At 40.3% G+C, this 13,068-nt stretch overlaps 1 protein-coding gene across 41 annotated transcripts in view; it reads left to right on the plus strand.

Moving 5' to 3' along the window:
* LOC141132486 (protocadherin gamma-A4-like) overlaps positions 1-13,068 on the plus strand; it is a 489,967-nt gene that overhangs the window by 441,715 nt on the left and 35,184 nt on the right. The window contains exon 1 of one of the 41 annotated variants that reach the window (XM_073620931.1): positions 6,893-9,486. The exons of the other annotated variants lie outside the window; for them this stretch is intronic. Coding sequence (XP_073477032.1) covers positions 7,099-9,486 — 2,388 coding nt within the window. The 5' untranslated portion in view covers positions 6,893-7,098. Of the gene's footprint in view, positions 1-6,892; positions 9,487-13,068 lie in introns of those variants that run through there. 41 annotated transcript variants of the gene reach the window in all.

The following is a 13,068-nucleotide window of genomic DNA, read 5'->3' on the forward strand; positions in this document are numbered from 1 at the left end:
TCTGACAGTGCATGGACACATAGGCTAACATGGAGGGGCGTTTAGACGTCAGACGGCCCTAACAGCAGCTGTAAAAACATCCTGTGTGCATGAGCCCTTAGTTAGTTTGTTTGAATGTTAATTATGTTGCTGTATATTGAGACATGTCAGCAGTTTATTCATGCAGACTTGTAAAGTCACTAAAAGGTCCACTCTAGGAAGCTCAGTTCAGCCCTGTGAGCCTGGTATAACTAGGGAGGCTGGTGGCAGCATCAGCAATTTAGTGTAAACTACTCCTTTTCATGTAGCACATACCAGGTCCTAGCACAAGGGCACAAACGGAAAGAAAGATTGCATATTTTGTTCAAAAAGTAATTATTTTATTGCAGTTAACTATTTCAGCCTAGGTTTCTACACACTTTGTAAAAAATGTGTTTGTTTATGTATAAATAATTGCATGATGTAAAGTGTATATAATAGTACAATAAGAGCCCTTTCACACCGGGCCATCGGATTAGCGGCGCATTTCGGCCGCTAGCGGCCGAGAAAGGGTTAAAACCGCCCGCAATGCGCCGCAATAGCAGCATTTTGCCGGCGGTATCCCAGCGCTGCCCCATTAATTTCAATGGGGAGCAGCGGTGGAGGAGCAGTAAACACACCGCTCCTTCACCGCTCCAAAGAAGCTGCTGGCAGGACTTTTTTTCCCGTCCTGCCAGCGCAGTGCTCCGGTGTGAAAGCCCTCAGGCTTTCACACTGGAGACAATGCTGCAGCTGTTTGAGGGCGGAATACAGGCGCTATTTTTAAAGCTATATCGCCTGCAAAATGCCCTTGGTGTGAAAGGGGTCTAATGGTAAATAATACCATTAAAATAAAAACATCAGCAGCCTGTTCTGAATTTTTTTTAGGTTTCTCCTTAGGAAGCTATGCCCTATAAACCACTTTTTCTAACCTTGTCTTGTATCCCACTGCCTCTAACCTTGTCCTGTGATCCACTAACCTCAAGCTTATGCTGTGATTGACTAAACCCAACCCTTGTCTGTAACCCAATCTCCCTAAGCTTGTCTGTGACCTACCCCCACTAACCTTGTTGTGTGACTATTTATCCCTAACCTTCCGTTGTGACCCACTTCCCCCATGTGACCCACCCACCTGGATCCTCTTGAGACTCACTCCTCCTAACCTTCTCCTGTGATCCACTTTCCCTAACCTTTTCTTGTGATCACTCCTCCCTAGCCTTATCCCCATGTTTGAAGAAGAGATCTGGAAAAGCCTAATGGGCTTCATATTTATTGAACCTATTATTTATAAACATGAACAGCAAAATACAGAAAATATTGAATAGTTCTAGTTGTGCCCTCTTGCCTAATTCAACGCATATGTATTTCCACTAAACATATAGCATACACTGTATACACAACACTTTTTTAATGTCTTTGGTTTACTAGAAAATCAGGGCATATTTATCGTAAACAAACCTAGCACATACCAAGCCATAAAGTTCAGTTGACATAAAAACATGGAGTTTATGGCAATTGTTTTCATTTTAACTTGACTTTGTTTGCTTAAACTATGAACCAACTGGTATTGTAATCTTAAGATAAGAAGCTTTTGGAAGAATATAAGAGTGTTCCAAGAGGTTCAAAGTTACTTGTTTTGACAAAGTTGCTTGCCCAAGTGTTAGAAAATCATACTAATGAGCATTTAAGAACTGTGTTATTTTTATTTATCACAAAAAAATGTTTACATTTAAAACATTTGTTCCTAATGGTGACCATATAAATATTGTTTTCTTGTGACAGAAAACAATTAAATGATAACATTTTGTGATGCAAAAACCCAAAGAATCATTTATTTCCTACTTTATTCAAAAAATATAATTTTGTAAAAAGTTAGAACAGGGTCTTTTTTTTTTAGCCTCTTATGTTCCATTGGAGAGATTTACCTTCACCCCCCTGGCCTATAGACACAACAGGAAGTGAGTGGAAATCTCCCTAAAGTGTGGGAAATCCCCTGTCACTGTTACAAGTGTTACCATTAGAAGATTTTCCCTTAAAAGGGTTGTAAAAGCAGAAAGTTTTTTAATCTTAGTGCAGTCTATTTGTTAAGCTAAGAAACCTTCTGCAGCAGCCTCCTTAGCACCCCCTAATACTTACCTGAGCCCTTTCTCTCTCCAGCGATGTCCATGTGTGCCTTGGCCGTCCGAGACGCTCCTCCTGACTGGCTGAGACACAGCAGTGGCAACATTGGCTCCCGCTGCTGTCAATCAAAGTCAGCTATCCCAACCAGGGGAGAAAGGGGGCCGGGCCAGGTCGGGGCTCCATGCCTGAATGGACACAGGAAGCTGTGACTCGGCTCGGGTGCCCCTATAGCAAGCTGTTTGCTGTGGGGGCACTGAACAGAAGGGAGGGACCAGGAGACCCAAAGAGGGACCAGAGAAAAGGAGGATTCAGGCTGCTCTGTGCAAATCATATACAGAGTAGGTAAGTATAGACATCTTTGTTATTTTTTTTTTAAACAAGACTTTACAATCTCATTAAGTTCACACTATATGCGGAGTGGCTCGCAGCAGGGGTCTGGTGCGTCCCTGTTCACCATTTCAGGTCTGAATTAGGTCAGAATTTTTACCTGAATTCGGACCTGAAACGGAGCCAAAGACGCACAGGACCCTTCTGCAGTGCGCTCCATGGCCACCCCGGAGATGTGTGAACCGGCTCCATTAAGAGCCAGTCACGCTCTCCTATCATGCGAATTGGATGCGGGGAAACCCAACCTTATTCCTGTTCTGGTGGCATCTCAAAAATGTTGACTTTGTGTCACTTTGAGTCCTGATAAAGATGGACAATTGGACATTTACATAGTTACATAGTTACATAGTAGGTGAGGTTGAAAACAAACACAAGTCCATCAAGTCCAACCTATGTGTGTGATTATATTTCAGTATTACATTGTATATCCCTGTATGTTGCGGTCATTCAGGTGCTTATCTAACAGTTTTTTGAAACTATCGATGCTCCCCGCTGAGACCACCGCCTTTGGAAGGGAATTCCACATCCTTGCCGCTCTTACAGTAAAGAACCCTTTACGTAGTTTAAGGTTAAACCTCTTTTCTCCTAATTTTTATGAGACTTGTTAAACCCCCTTCTGCGAAAAAGTTTTATGCCTATTATGGGGTCACCAGTACGGTATTTGTAGATTGAAATCATATCCCCTCTCAAGCGTCTCTTCTCCTGAGAGAATAAGTTCAGTGCTCACAACCTTTCCTCATAACTAATATCCTCCAGAGAGGGCAAATCTCCCTAATGAAGACACAGGCAGCAATTAAAAAAAAAACCTTAAGTTGATTCACACTGATGCGGTGTGGTATTCACAGCAATTCCCGTGCGTTTCCTGCACCACATCACAATTACAATCTGTTCGTGAGAACCATTGCAGGTGTCAATGTTAAGTTAAAGACCCCCAAAAACAGGTCACAAAATGCAGTGTGATTGGCTGAATCAGATCACATGGATGTGAACGTACATGCGATTTGATTCTTGTGCAGCCAAAATAGATGCATGCACCTTTTTCGTGTGGGTGCGGTAAGATTTGAGCCATATAAAATGAATGGGCTCAAATCGCAAAGAATCGCATGTGATTTGAACAGGAATGCAGTGTGATTCTTGTTTGAATCCCGTGAGGTTTCTTGCACCGCATCAGTGTGAACCAGCACTTAAAATGATGGAGCAATATTATATAAAGCTTCAGGTGTCCTCCAAAAAGGCCCTCAAAAAAACAAAAATAAACCTGTTTTCATAGTCTTTTAGGCCATTTCGAAAATCGATGCATCGTTTCTCCGGGGGTTAGGAAGAATTGTCTTGGAAATGCTGTGTTACAGTTCCATGAATCCACTCACTTCTTGGAAAGCAGGTTCCAGACAAGGAGAGCAATTTTCCCTAACCTCTGGAGAAATGATGCATCGATATCTCCTCTGGAGTGATATTGAACGTTATATGCCAATCATGTAAATGAGAGGCAATTTTTGTCAGGTGAGTGTATACCTAAGGTTTACACCTAAGCTGTGTCTCATAGAACACGTGGTAATCACTGGATTTACTTCAGAGGATGTTTGGTCTTTTGTGGGACTTCAGGGGGATTTTTGTAGCACTTCAGAGGATTTTCAGTTATACTGTATATTGCACATCAAAGACTTTCAGTTGTATGCAGACTTTTTGGACACTTTGTTTTATGTTTTTCACATTATTTTATGTATCCACTGTATATAGCACAGCGCTGCTTGAAAAATTGAGAGTAGTGGTTTATTACACCTCTTGTTTTTCACTATCTGTATGTTTTGATATATAGAGCAGCAGTAGTAAGTGTTTGATATTTGGATAAGGGATTTGTTTTTTATACATGTTTTTATATTTATTTCCTGAGAGCAAAGCGAGGTGCAATTAATTTGATATTTTTTAGTCCAGAATAGGGGTTTTCTGCTGTGTTATAAATGTTTTCCTATAAGCAATAAAAACCTGACAGAGGTATTAACCCTTTACAACTTTATTCCAAATGAAAGTGAAAGTTTTTTTAATTAGATATACTATGGGGTTGATTTACTAAAATCGAAGTGCAAAATCTGGCGCAGCTCTGAATAGAAACCAAAAAGCATCCATTTTTTTTTTGTCAAAGCTTAATTGAACAAGTTATAAGCTGATTGCACAGCTGCACCAGGTTTTTCACTCTCCAGTTTTAGTAAATCAACCTCTTTATGTATTTTTTTTTTTTTTGCCTGACAAGTTTCAGGTTTTATTCACTTATCAGTTTTTGAGCCTTACCTGACTGTAGCTTCATAGTTTTAAACAGCATGTAGGATAGTTCCACTACACAGCATTTTAATAGTTTAATCTTTATTTATCAATTCATATATGGTTGATATGAAAATGTTAAGTTTCCAAAACAGTTATGAAATCTTTACATATTAGCCCCCTTTCGCGCGGTCGGACCGTTCAGGTCCGCCTGTCAGTTTTGACGGCGGACCTGAACGGGCGCTCCATGTTAGCCTATGGAGCGTCAGATGTCAGCGGAGACATGTCCGCTGACATCCGACCCCGTCAGATCCGCTAAAAGCAGACGGATGGCCCTACGTCCAGGTCCATCGCTGGCGGATCGGATCGGGTGAGATCTGATAAAAACGGAAATGCTGTCCGTTTTCATCTGATCCCTCCATAGGTGGCAGCGGCGCCTGACAAGCCCCTCCCCGCTCAGTGAGCAGAGAGGGACCTGTCATCCGCCGGCTCAGCGGAGATCAACAGATTGATCTCCCGCTGAGCCGGCGGACCGAGGCGGGCTCCGTAGAAACGGAGTCCGCCTCGTGTGAAAGGGGCCTTACAGAAGATTATTAGAATGGCAACAAATATATTTGTTGTGTTCAAATAAGCAGCGCTACATGTATGGTTGATTGTCACAGTTTGCTCCAAGTGGCTTTGGGTTGTTTTATTATTACCTGCATAAATAGGTATAGTAAGGCCTAATGTACACGGGACGCTAAGGCAACCTCTTCTGAACTATTTTTTTGACAGCTTGAAACCAGCGTTTAAAACTGCCCATTTAGCCGCGTTTGCATGCCGCGTTTAGTCTAGTTTAGCGGCGTTTTGCCTCGTTCGCGTCTAGGAGCGTTTATTTAAGATAACATCATAAGAACCTCCCAAAGCACAAAAAACAGTATTATTTAACTATTTCAGCCATTCTGTGAGACCTGAGTGAGTAGCAGCAGCTGAGAGAACAGCAGTGTACTTGTATATACCTCCATTTCGGTGCTTTTTCTATGGATCCCATAATGAGCATATGTGATAAAATTAAAAAAGCCAGATATTAAATTTCATGCAACTATGTTTGATCAAGTCAGGGGTCAAGCTCAATGGTGGGGTCATCTGGTTCAAGTATAACAACATATAGGTCAAATTCCAATTCTACTTTGGCTAACAGCAATGCTAGTGGTGTATCTACTTTGGCTAACAGCAATGCTAGTGGTGCATTGGATTGGATCATGGGCTCATTAGGGGTATAAATGGTCTATGAAGCATTGCAGGCAATTACAAGTTTCTTAAAAAATTTTTTAGTGGTTTTTCATTATTTGCTATCATTTTTAAGTTTTGTAATGTAAAAAAAATAGGGCACCTTTAAAAACGATTCTAAACGAAAACGCGGCTAAACGCGTTACCGTGTTTAGCCGCGTTTGGCGTCTGAAACGTCGGAAACTTTGGCGTCTGAACTCATCTTTTTGCCTTCAAAGAAAAGCCTCTAAACGCAACTGCCTAAAAACGACATTAAACGAACCTGTGTACATGTAAGATAACATTGGATGAGTTCGGGGCAGCTGAAAAAGGCATCCAACTGCCTCTGTATGTCCGTTTACCAGCAGCAGTGTACATGAGGCCTAACGTGTCAACGTAAAAAGTGTGGTAAATTGTGTAAATATACTGTATATGAGCCTGCCAATAAGAGTTTAAAATGGTCCTCTGATGTTGAAGATTTCCAAAAAGTCAGCAAAGGCAAATAGCATGTTATTTATCTGGATTGACGGGTTTATTTAGGCATATCAAGCAAATCCAATTAATTCAATTTACAATAAAAGTACTAATTAAGACATATTTAATACTGAAAATTCAGGCAAATATAAATGAACATTTTTAGTATATCTGAGCAAAAGAAAAAAACAACTTGTTATTTTTTTATTATTTTCAATTGTAAATTTTAGGTATTTTTTATGTTTATGTTCTTATTATTTTATATATCATTTCTTAAGGCCCAGTATCATTGAAATGTCAAATGATTTTCTTACCTGCTTTCTGACCCACTATTGAGACCTGCAGTTCCTAACTGGAACACAGTGTGTCACTGTTGCCCAGTACGGTTAGAGATGCATGTAGAGGTCCCTTGGAGTTTTCAGTAAATACACAGCGCAGACGAAGGAAAGACGTCCTTGCATTCATTTCATTGTTAGGTCACGGACAAGGTGGATTTCTCTGTATTTCTTCTTGAACTACCAGGAGATTTGTAGGGGACTTCACCAAATGCCAGGTGGATAATAACCTCAAACAGAGTTTTCCAGAAAAGTCACAGTCAGAAGAACTTGGAGTACAATGGAATGGCAAGTAGTGTGTTTTCTGTTACTCTGCTTTTATCTTCAGGCAATTTTGGGCCAGCTTCGTTATTCTATTCCTGAGGAAACAAAGAAAGGCTTCCTGGTGGGAAACGTTGCTAAAGACTTGGGTTTAAACATTAGGCAACTGGCAGTGAGAAAATTCCGCATCTCTTCTGTTAATGCTCAGAATTTCTTCAGTGTGAACCTTGACAATGGAAACCTCTATGTCTCCGACAGAATAGACAGAGAGACTATTTGTGAAATGACATCCAGTTGTTTACTAAGTCTGGAAGCTGTAGCTGAAAATCCTTTGTCCGTATTTCCAGTGGAGGTCGAAATCCAGGATGTAAATGATAATCCCCCTGTGTTTTCCAAGAGCGTTATTAATTTAGAACTAAGTGAATTGACCCATCCCGGGACAAAATTTGTTCTGGTTAATGCCCTTGATCCAGATGTTGGAATTAACTCATTGCAAACCTATAGAATCTCTGAGAACCAATATTTTACCCTGCGTGAAAAAGCTAGTGCTGATGGTAGCAAATACCCAGAATTAGTGCTACAGAAGATGTTGGACAGAGAACAGCAGTCATCATTTGAAATAATTCTAACGGCTGCAGATGGAGGTCAGCCTGTAAAGACGGGGACAGCTGTCATCAAAATTATCGTTAGTGATATTAATGACAATGCCCCAGTTTTTGAAAAAGAGCTGTACCAGATTGATGTGCTTGAAAATACGCCAGTAAACTCTTTAGTTATTAAGTTGAGTGCTACTGATAGAGATGAAGGCCTCAATGGACAAGTTACTTACTCCTTTGGCCACATCAAGAAGATTGCTCAGCAGGCTTTTACAATAGATTCTGTGACGGGGGAAATTAGGACTAAAGGGCAGTTAGATTTTGAAACAACAAAGAGTTATGAAGTGATGGTTGAAGCTGAGGATGGAGGAGGCCTAGTTTCACACTGCAAGATCATCATTAAAATTATTGATGCTAATGATAATGAACCTGAGATAACCCTTACATCCATCACAAATACAATACCCGAAGATGCTTTACCGGGAAAACTAATTGCCCTGATAAACATACGAGATATAGACTCTGGAACTAATGGCGATGTCTCATGTAAGATAACTGGATCAATTCCATTTGAAATAATTTCATCATCTAGCAACTACTATAGGCTTCAAACCTCAGATATCTTAGACAGGGAAGAAACAGAAGGCTTTAACATTACAATAACTGCTGCAGATAGAGGATCACCTCCTCTGTCCACCACAAGAACCATTTGGCTTGAGGTAATGGATGTGAATGACAATCCACCTGTATTCGAACAAACTAACTATGATGTGTATGTACCAGAAAATAAAGCTGCCGGTTCCTCCCTTTATAAGGTACAAGCATTTGATCCAGACCTCTTAGACAATGGGAAAATTACTTACTCTATCAATAACAGATATTTCAGTGATGTACCAATATCTACATATGTTTCTATTAACTCAGTAACTGGCGTTCTATATGCGCAGCAAGTATTTGATTATGAACAAATGAGAGAATTTGAATTTCAAATCACCGCATCAGATAATGGAAATCCCCGACTGACAAGCAATGTTACTGTAAAAATATATGTCATTGATCAAAATGACAACCCTCCAAAGATTCTGTATCCATCCATAGCAAGAAGAGGCTCTGCATTTGAGACAGTGCCTCTTTCTTCAGGTAAAGGCCATTTAGTGACTAAAGTAGTGGCAGTGGATGCTGACTCTGGACACAATGCTTGGCTTTCTTATGAATTCCTGAGCATGGCGGAAACTCTGTCATTTTCTATTGGTCAACACAGTGGTGAGATCAGAACATTACGTACCTTCGGGGAAAAAGACCTAATAAAGCACAGCGTTGTGGTAATGGTAAAGGACCATGGAACTCCACCACTTTCCTGTACTGTAACTTTAAATCTGGTCGTTGCAGAAAATTTTCAGCAAGATGTTTCTGAAATTAACACCCAATCGCGGAATTATGATCTCTCTTCAAATTTAAATATTTATTTAGTAATAGCGCTAGCAGTAATGGCTTTTCTGTTTACTCTGACTATTATGATTGCAATAATAGCAAAATGGAGAAAGTCAAGGACAAACCACCCAAAAACCTTTGGATACCTACCTACGGATATGTACTCCCAAGTTGGGCCCACATTCCCAGTTAATTTTAATTATGCATCCACCCTGCCTTATTCACTTGATACTTCTGCTGCTGTAGACTCAACTGAAAATGAATTTGCATACCTAAAACCTTCACACAATAATACAACAGACAAACTCATAGACTGTGATGATTCTGGTATTGGAATTTCTACAGTAAATAATTCTCCGACAACTGATAGCAGTAAACAGGTAATGACGTTTTTAGATTTATCTGATGAAGTTTAAGACATGTTTATGACATTTGGGGTATTTTGGTATTTGAAAGGCTTGCTTTACACTTATTTAGCAGTACAGGGTGGAAATAGTCATAATGAAAACAAACATCTTTGGAAAAGCTTCTCTCTATAGACAAGGATATCTGAAGCATCACAGTCCAGGAAGTGAGTAGCGCAAAAGGAAATAGTCTTTTGTTTTCATTCTATTTCAAATATCAACAGTTTTACAGCTAGTGTGCTGTACAGTACCCAGTTTGGTTACTACTGACATTTTCAGTTGGTAATTATGTTAATTGTTTAACAGAAATCACCCTACAGTTTAATGTTTTTGCATATAACATACACACATGCACAAATGAACATGCAGGAAAAGGTTAATGCACTAAAGTATACAATGGTGAATAGCATTGGAAGTTGCCAATATTGTTAGTAGCGACAGTATGCAAAGTACTGTAATCCCAAAAGCAGGCAGATCAGGGATTTTACTCAGTTTAAATTATGTTAAAGTGATTGTAAAGTCTCATTTTTTTTTAAATAACAAACATGATATACTTACCTCCTTTATGCAGTTGGTTTTGCACAGAGCAGCCCAGATCCTCCTCTTCTTGGGTCCCTCTTTTCTGCTCCTGGCCCCTCCCTCCTATTGAGTGCCCCCAGAATCAGCAGTTTTCTTATGGGGGCTCTGGATCCGAGTCACAGCTCTGTGTGTCCATTCAGATATGGAACCCCTGACCTGGCCCCAGCCCCACTCTCCCGATTGGCTGACTGACTTTGATTGACAGGCGTGGGAGCCAATGGCACCGCTGCTGTGTCTCAGCCAATCAGGAGGAGAGTCCTGGATGGCTTAGACCTTCGTGGACATCGCTGGAGAGAGAAGGGGCTCAGGTAAGTAATTAGGGGGTGGTGGGGAGGCTGCTACACACAAAAGGTTTTTTTATCTTAATGCATTGAATAAGGTAAAGAACCTTCCGCCTTTACAACTCCTTTAAGATAAATTCTGATTGGCTGCTTTGTTTTCTTGCTTTTGCTCTTTGGTTTCCAGAATAAACTCATAACTGAAAACAAACCCCCAAAACACTTTTTTGTAACAATAATGCTATTAGACAACTCGGTTCTTACTATAGGAACACTAATGAAAATTAGAAATCATTTAGGAGAAAACTTGTATGGTGTCCACATGTGTGAGTGCAGTTATCGTGCTATGGCATTTTCCATCCCATCTGAACAACATCTGGGTGGATGACAGTCAAGCACGAAAGATAGATTTGTGCAGTCCATGCACTGACGGCTAAACTCCAAGATAAGCAAATATTGTCTAAATAAAAGAGCCATGTGTGTTATTAAAGCTTGGTCTGTGTTTGTGCATCTTTTACAGATCTGTGCAGTAATCCAGTGTAAAACTTGGTCTCTGCGCAGGAGCTTTCTGTAAAAGAGACCAGACACTGCTGCTCTCTCTCCTTGTGCAGGATTGCTGGTCCTGTATCCTCCCCCTTCTGTAGTTTTCTTCAGTCATCCTGTAGTTTATGGATTTCTCCCACAGTTTTGCTTTCTGCAAAGGTTATGTGCAGCACAGTGATGACGTCACTGCTACTTTTACAAAGTAATAACTGGGCTTGCAAAGGCATTTGTTGCACACAAAGTGGATTTATATCCTATGTGACTATGGAGGAATATATAGTGGAACTAAATCCATTGATTTAACGGTTTCAAAAAACAGGTACATTCCTAGCATGCTGGGAATGCTAACTTTCTCATTTGCTTGTGTTCTCAACCAAACTGTCAAACCATTAAATGGCTGATATCATCACACATGTGCAGATCAAATAAAGGCTAAGATGGCAGCTTCTTTGGCTGAAAGGGATAGGAAGGTTTTGTTCCTTCATTAATTAGTTGGCAACAGGTGTCTCCATTGGAAGTTCTCTCCTCTATTCCTGTTTTGGTGAAAAATGTAAAATGTTGTACAATCACTTCCTTTCCCTGTGTCAGTAGTCACCGGGCCAAATAGAGAGAGTAAATTTCCCCAGCAGAAACGGTAACACCACTGCTAAATTTGTATTTCTATTTCTACAATCGATACAAAATGTCCTTAAATATACTTTACAAATAGACTTTAAGGATCAAGGATTAAAATCACATGTTTGCATAGCCTTGTTGGGTTTAAAGCTGGCCAAAGATGGATTGAAATTCAGCTGTTCCGCAGGGAACAGCCAAATTTTGATCCATCTATGGTTGTTCCCACTTAACAGAAGTCGATCTAACAATCGACTTCTGTCGAACAGGACTGTTGGAAAGTTTTTATTCGGTCAGTGGCTGCAGCGCTGATCAGTTTATTCTACAGCAGGGAAGTCCTGCTGTCAGAATACAATAACACGGGGGGGATACGTTTATTGTTTTTGATCAGCCACGCAGCTGATAGAAAAAAAAGTCATCTATGGCCACCCTTAGCGTGGGCAGAGTAGTGGCCTTTGAAAGGTTTATTCCCAATCCCAACCAGGGGGAGTTTGCATATGCTCCCTCTGCCTGCATAGATATTTTCTAATGGGTACAATTTTCTCCCACAATCCAAACACTACTTTTACTAAAGTAAATATTAGTTAACCACTTGCAGACTGTAATACTGTACAAATATATACGTTGCGGTTTACCAGGAAGATATCAGCCATAACCCCAGTATTGTTTTTTTCAGCTGGCGGCTGGCTTTCTCTTGAAAGCTTTCCGAGCGGCTTATGAGCCACTGGAACGCGTTCAGAAGTGGAAAGAGGGGAAATCCTCCCCCTTCTGCCGCTTGCCGGCGTCTGTCGGGCTTACTGTTTCCACGGCTTGCCTGAGAAACTATCAAACTGTGCCGTCGGCTGGTCACAGAGACGATCAAAGAGTAGATCTTTAATCACCTCTATGGCCTTGGAGGACTGAAGCGACGTACCTCTGGTCCAGGGTGGAAGTAAACTTTTTTTTTTTTAAAGCAAAAGATCATTTGCTTTTAAAGATGAAGAAGAGATTTTTTGTCTGTATGACCCCAGATCTCATAATAAAGAGACCTGTCACCCTTATTTCTATTACAAACAATGATTACATTCCTTATAATAGTAATCAAAGTGATAAAAATAAATAAATAAAAGGACAGTGTAAAAATAAAATAAATAAGTAAAAAAAAAAAGTAAAGTGCCCCCATCCCTCCTTGCTCACGTGCAGAAGTGAATCACATACATAAGTTGCACACGCATATGTAAACAGTGTTCGCACCGCACATGTGAGCTATCGCCATGAACATTAGAGCGAGAGCAATTCTGCGTTCCAGTACACTTATGTGCAAAAAAAATGCATCAAGCTTTTTTCTATTAAGCACTGCAATAGTGTAAACTAGGCTCATTGAAATATGGCAATTTTTCTTGCATATGCGTTTGTACTGTGTATTTGACGCATTCGACTGCATCTGGTGTAAATGAGCCCAAAGAGCATACATGGTGGCTGTGAAAATGCCCCCTGTGACAAAAAAATTATTTTGCACAGGGATAGATTTACTAAAGGGAAATGGACTGTGCATTTTACAAATTCA

Source organism: Aquarana catesbeiana, linkage group LG03, assembly GCF_042186555.1.
Source record: "Aquarana catesbeiana isolate 2022-GZ linkage group LG03, ASM4218655v1, whole genome shotgun sequence".
Taxonomy (NCBI): Eukaryota; Metazoa; Chordata; class Amphibia; order Anura; family Ranidae; genus Aquarana; species Aquarana catesbeiana.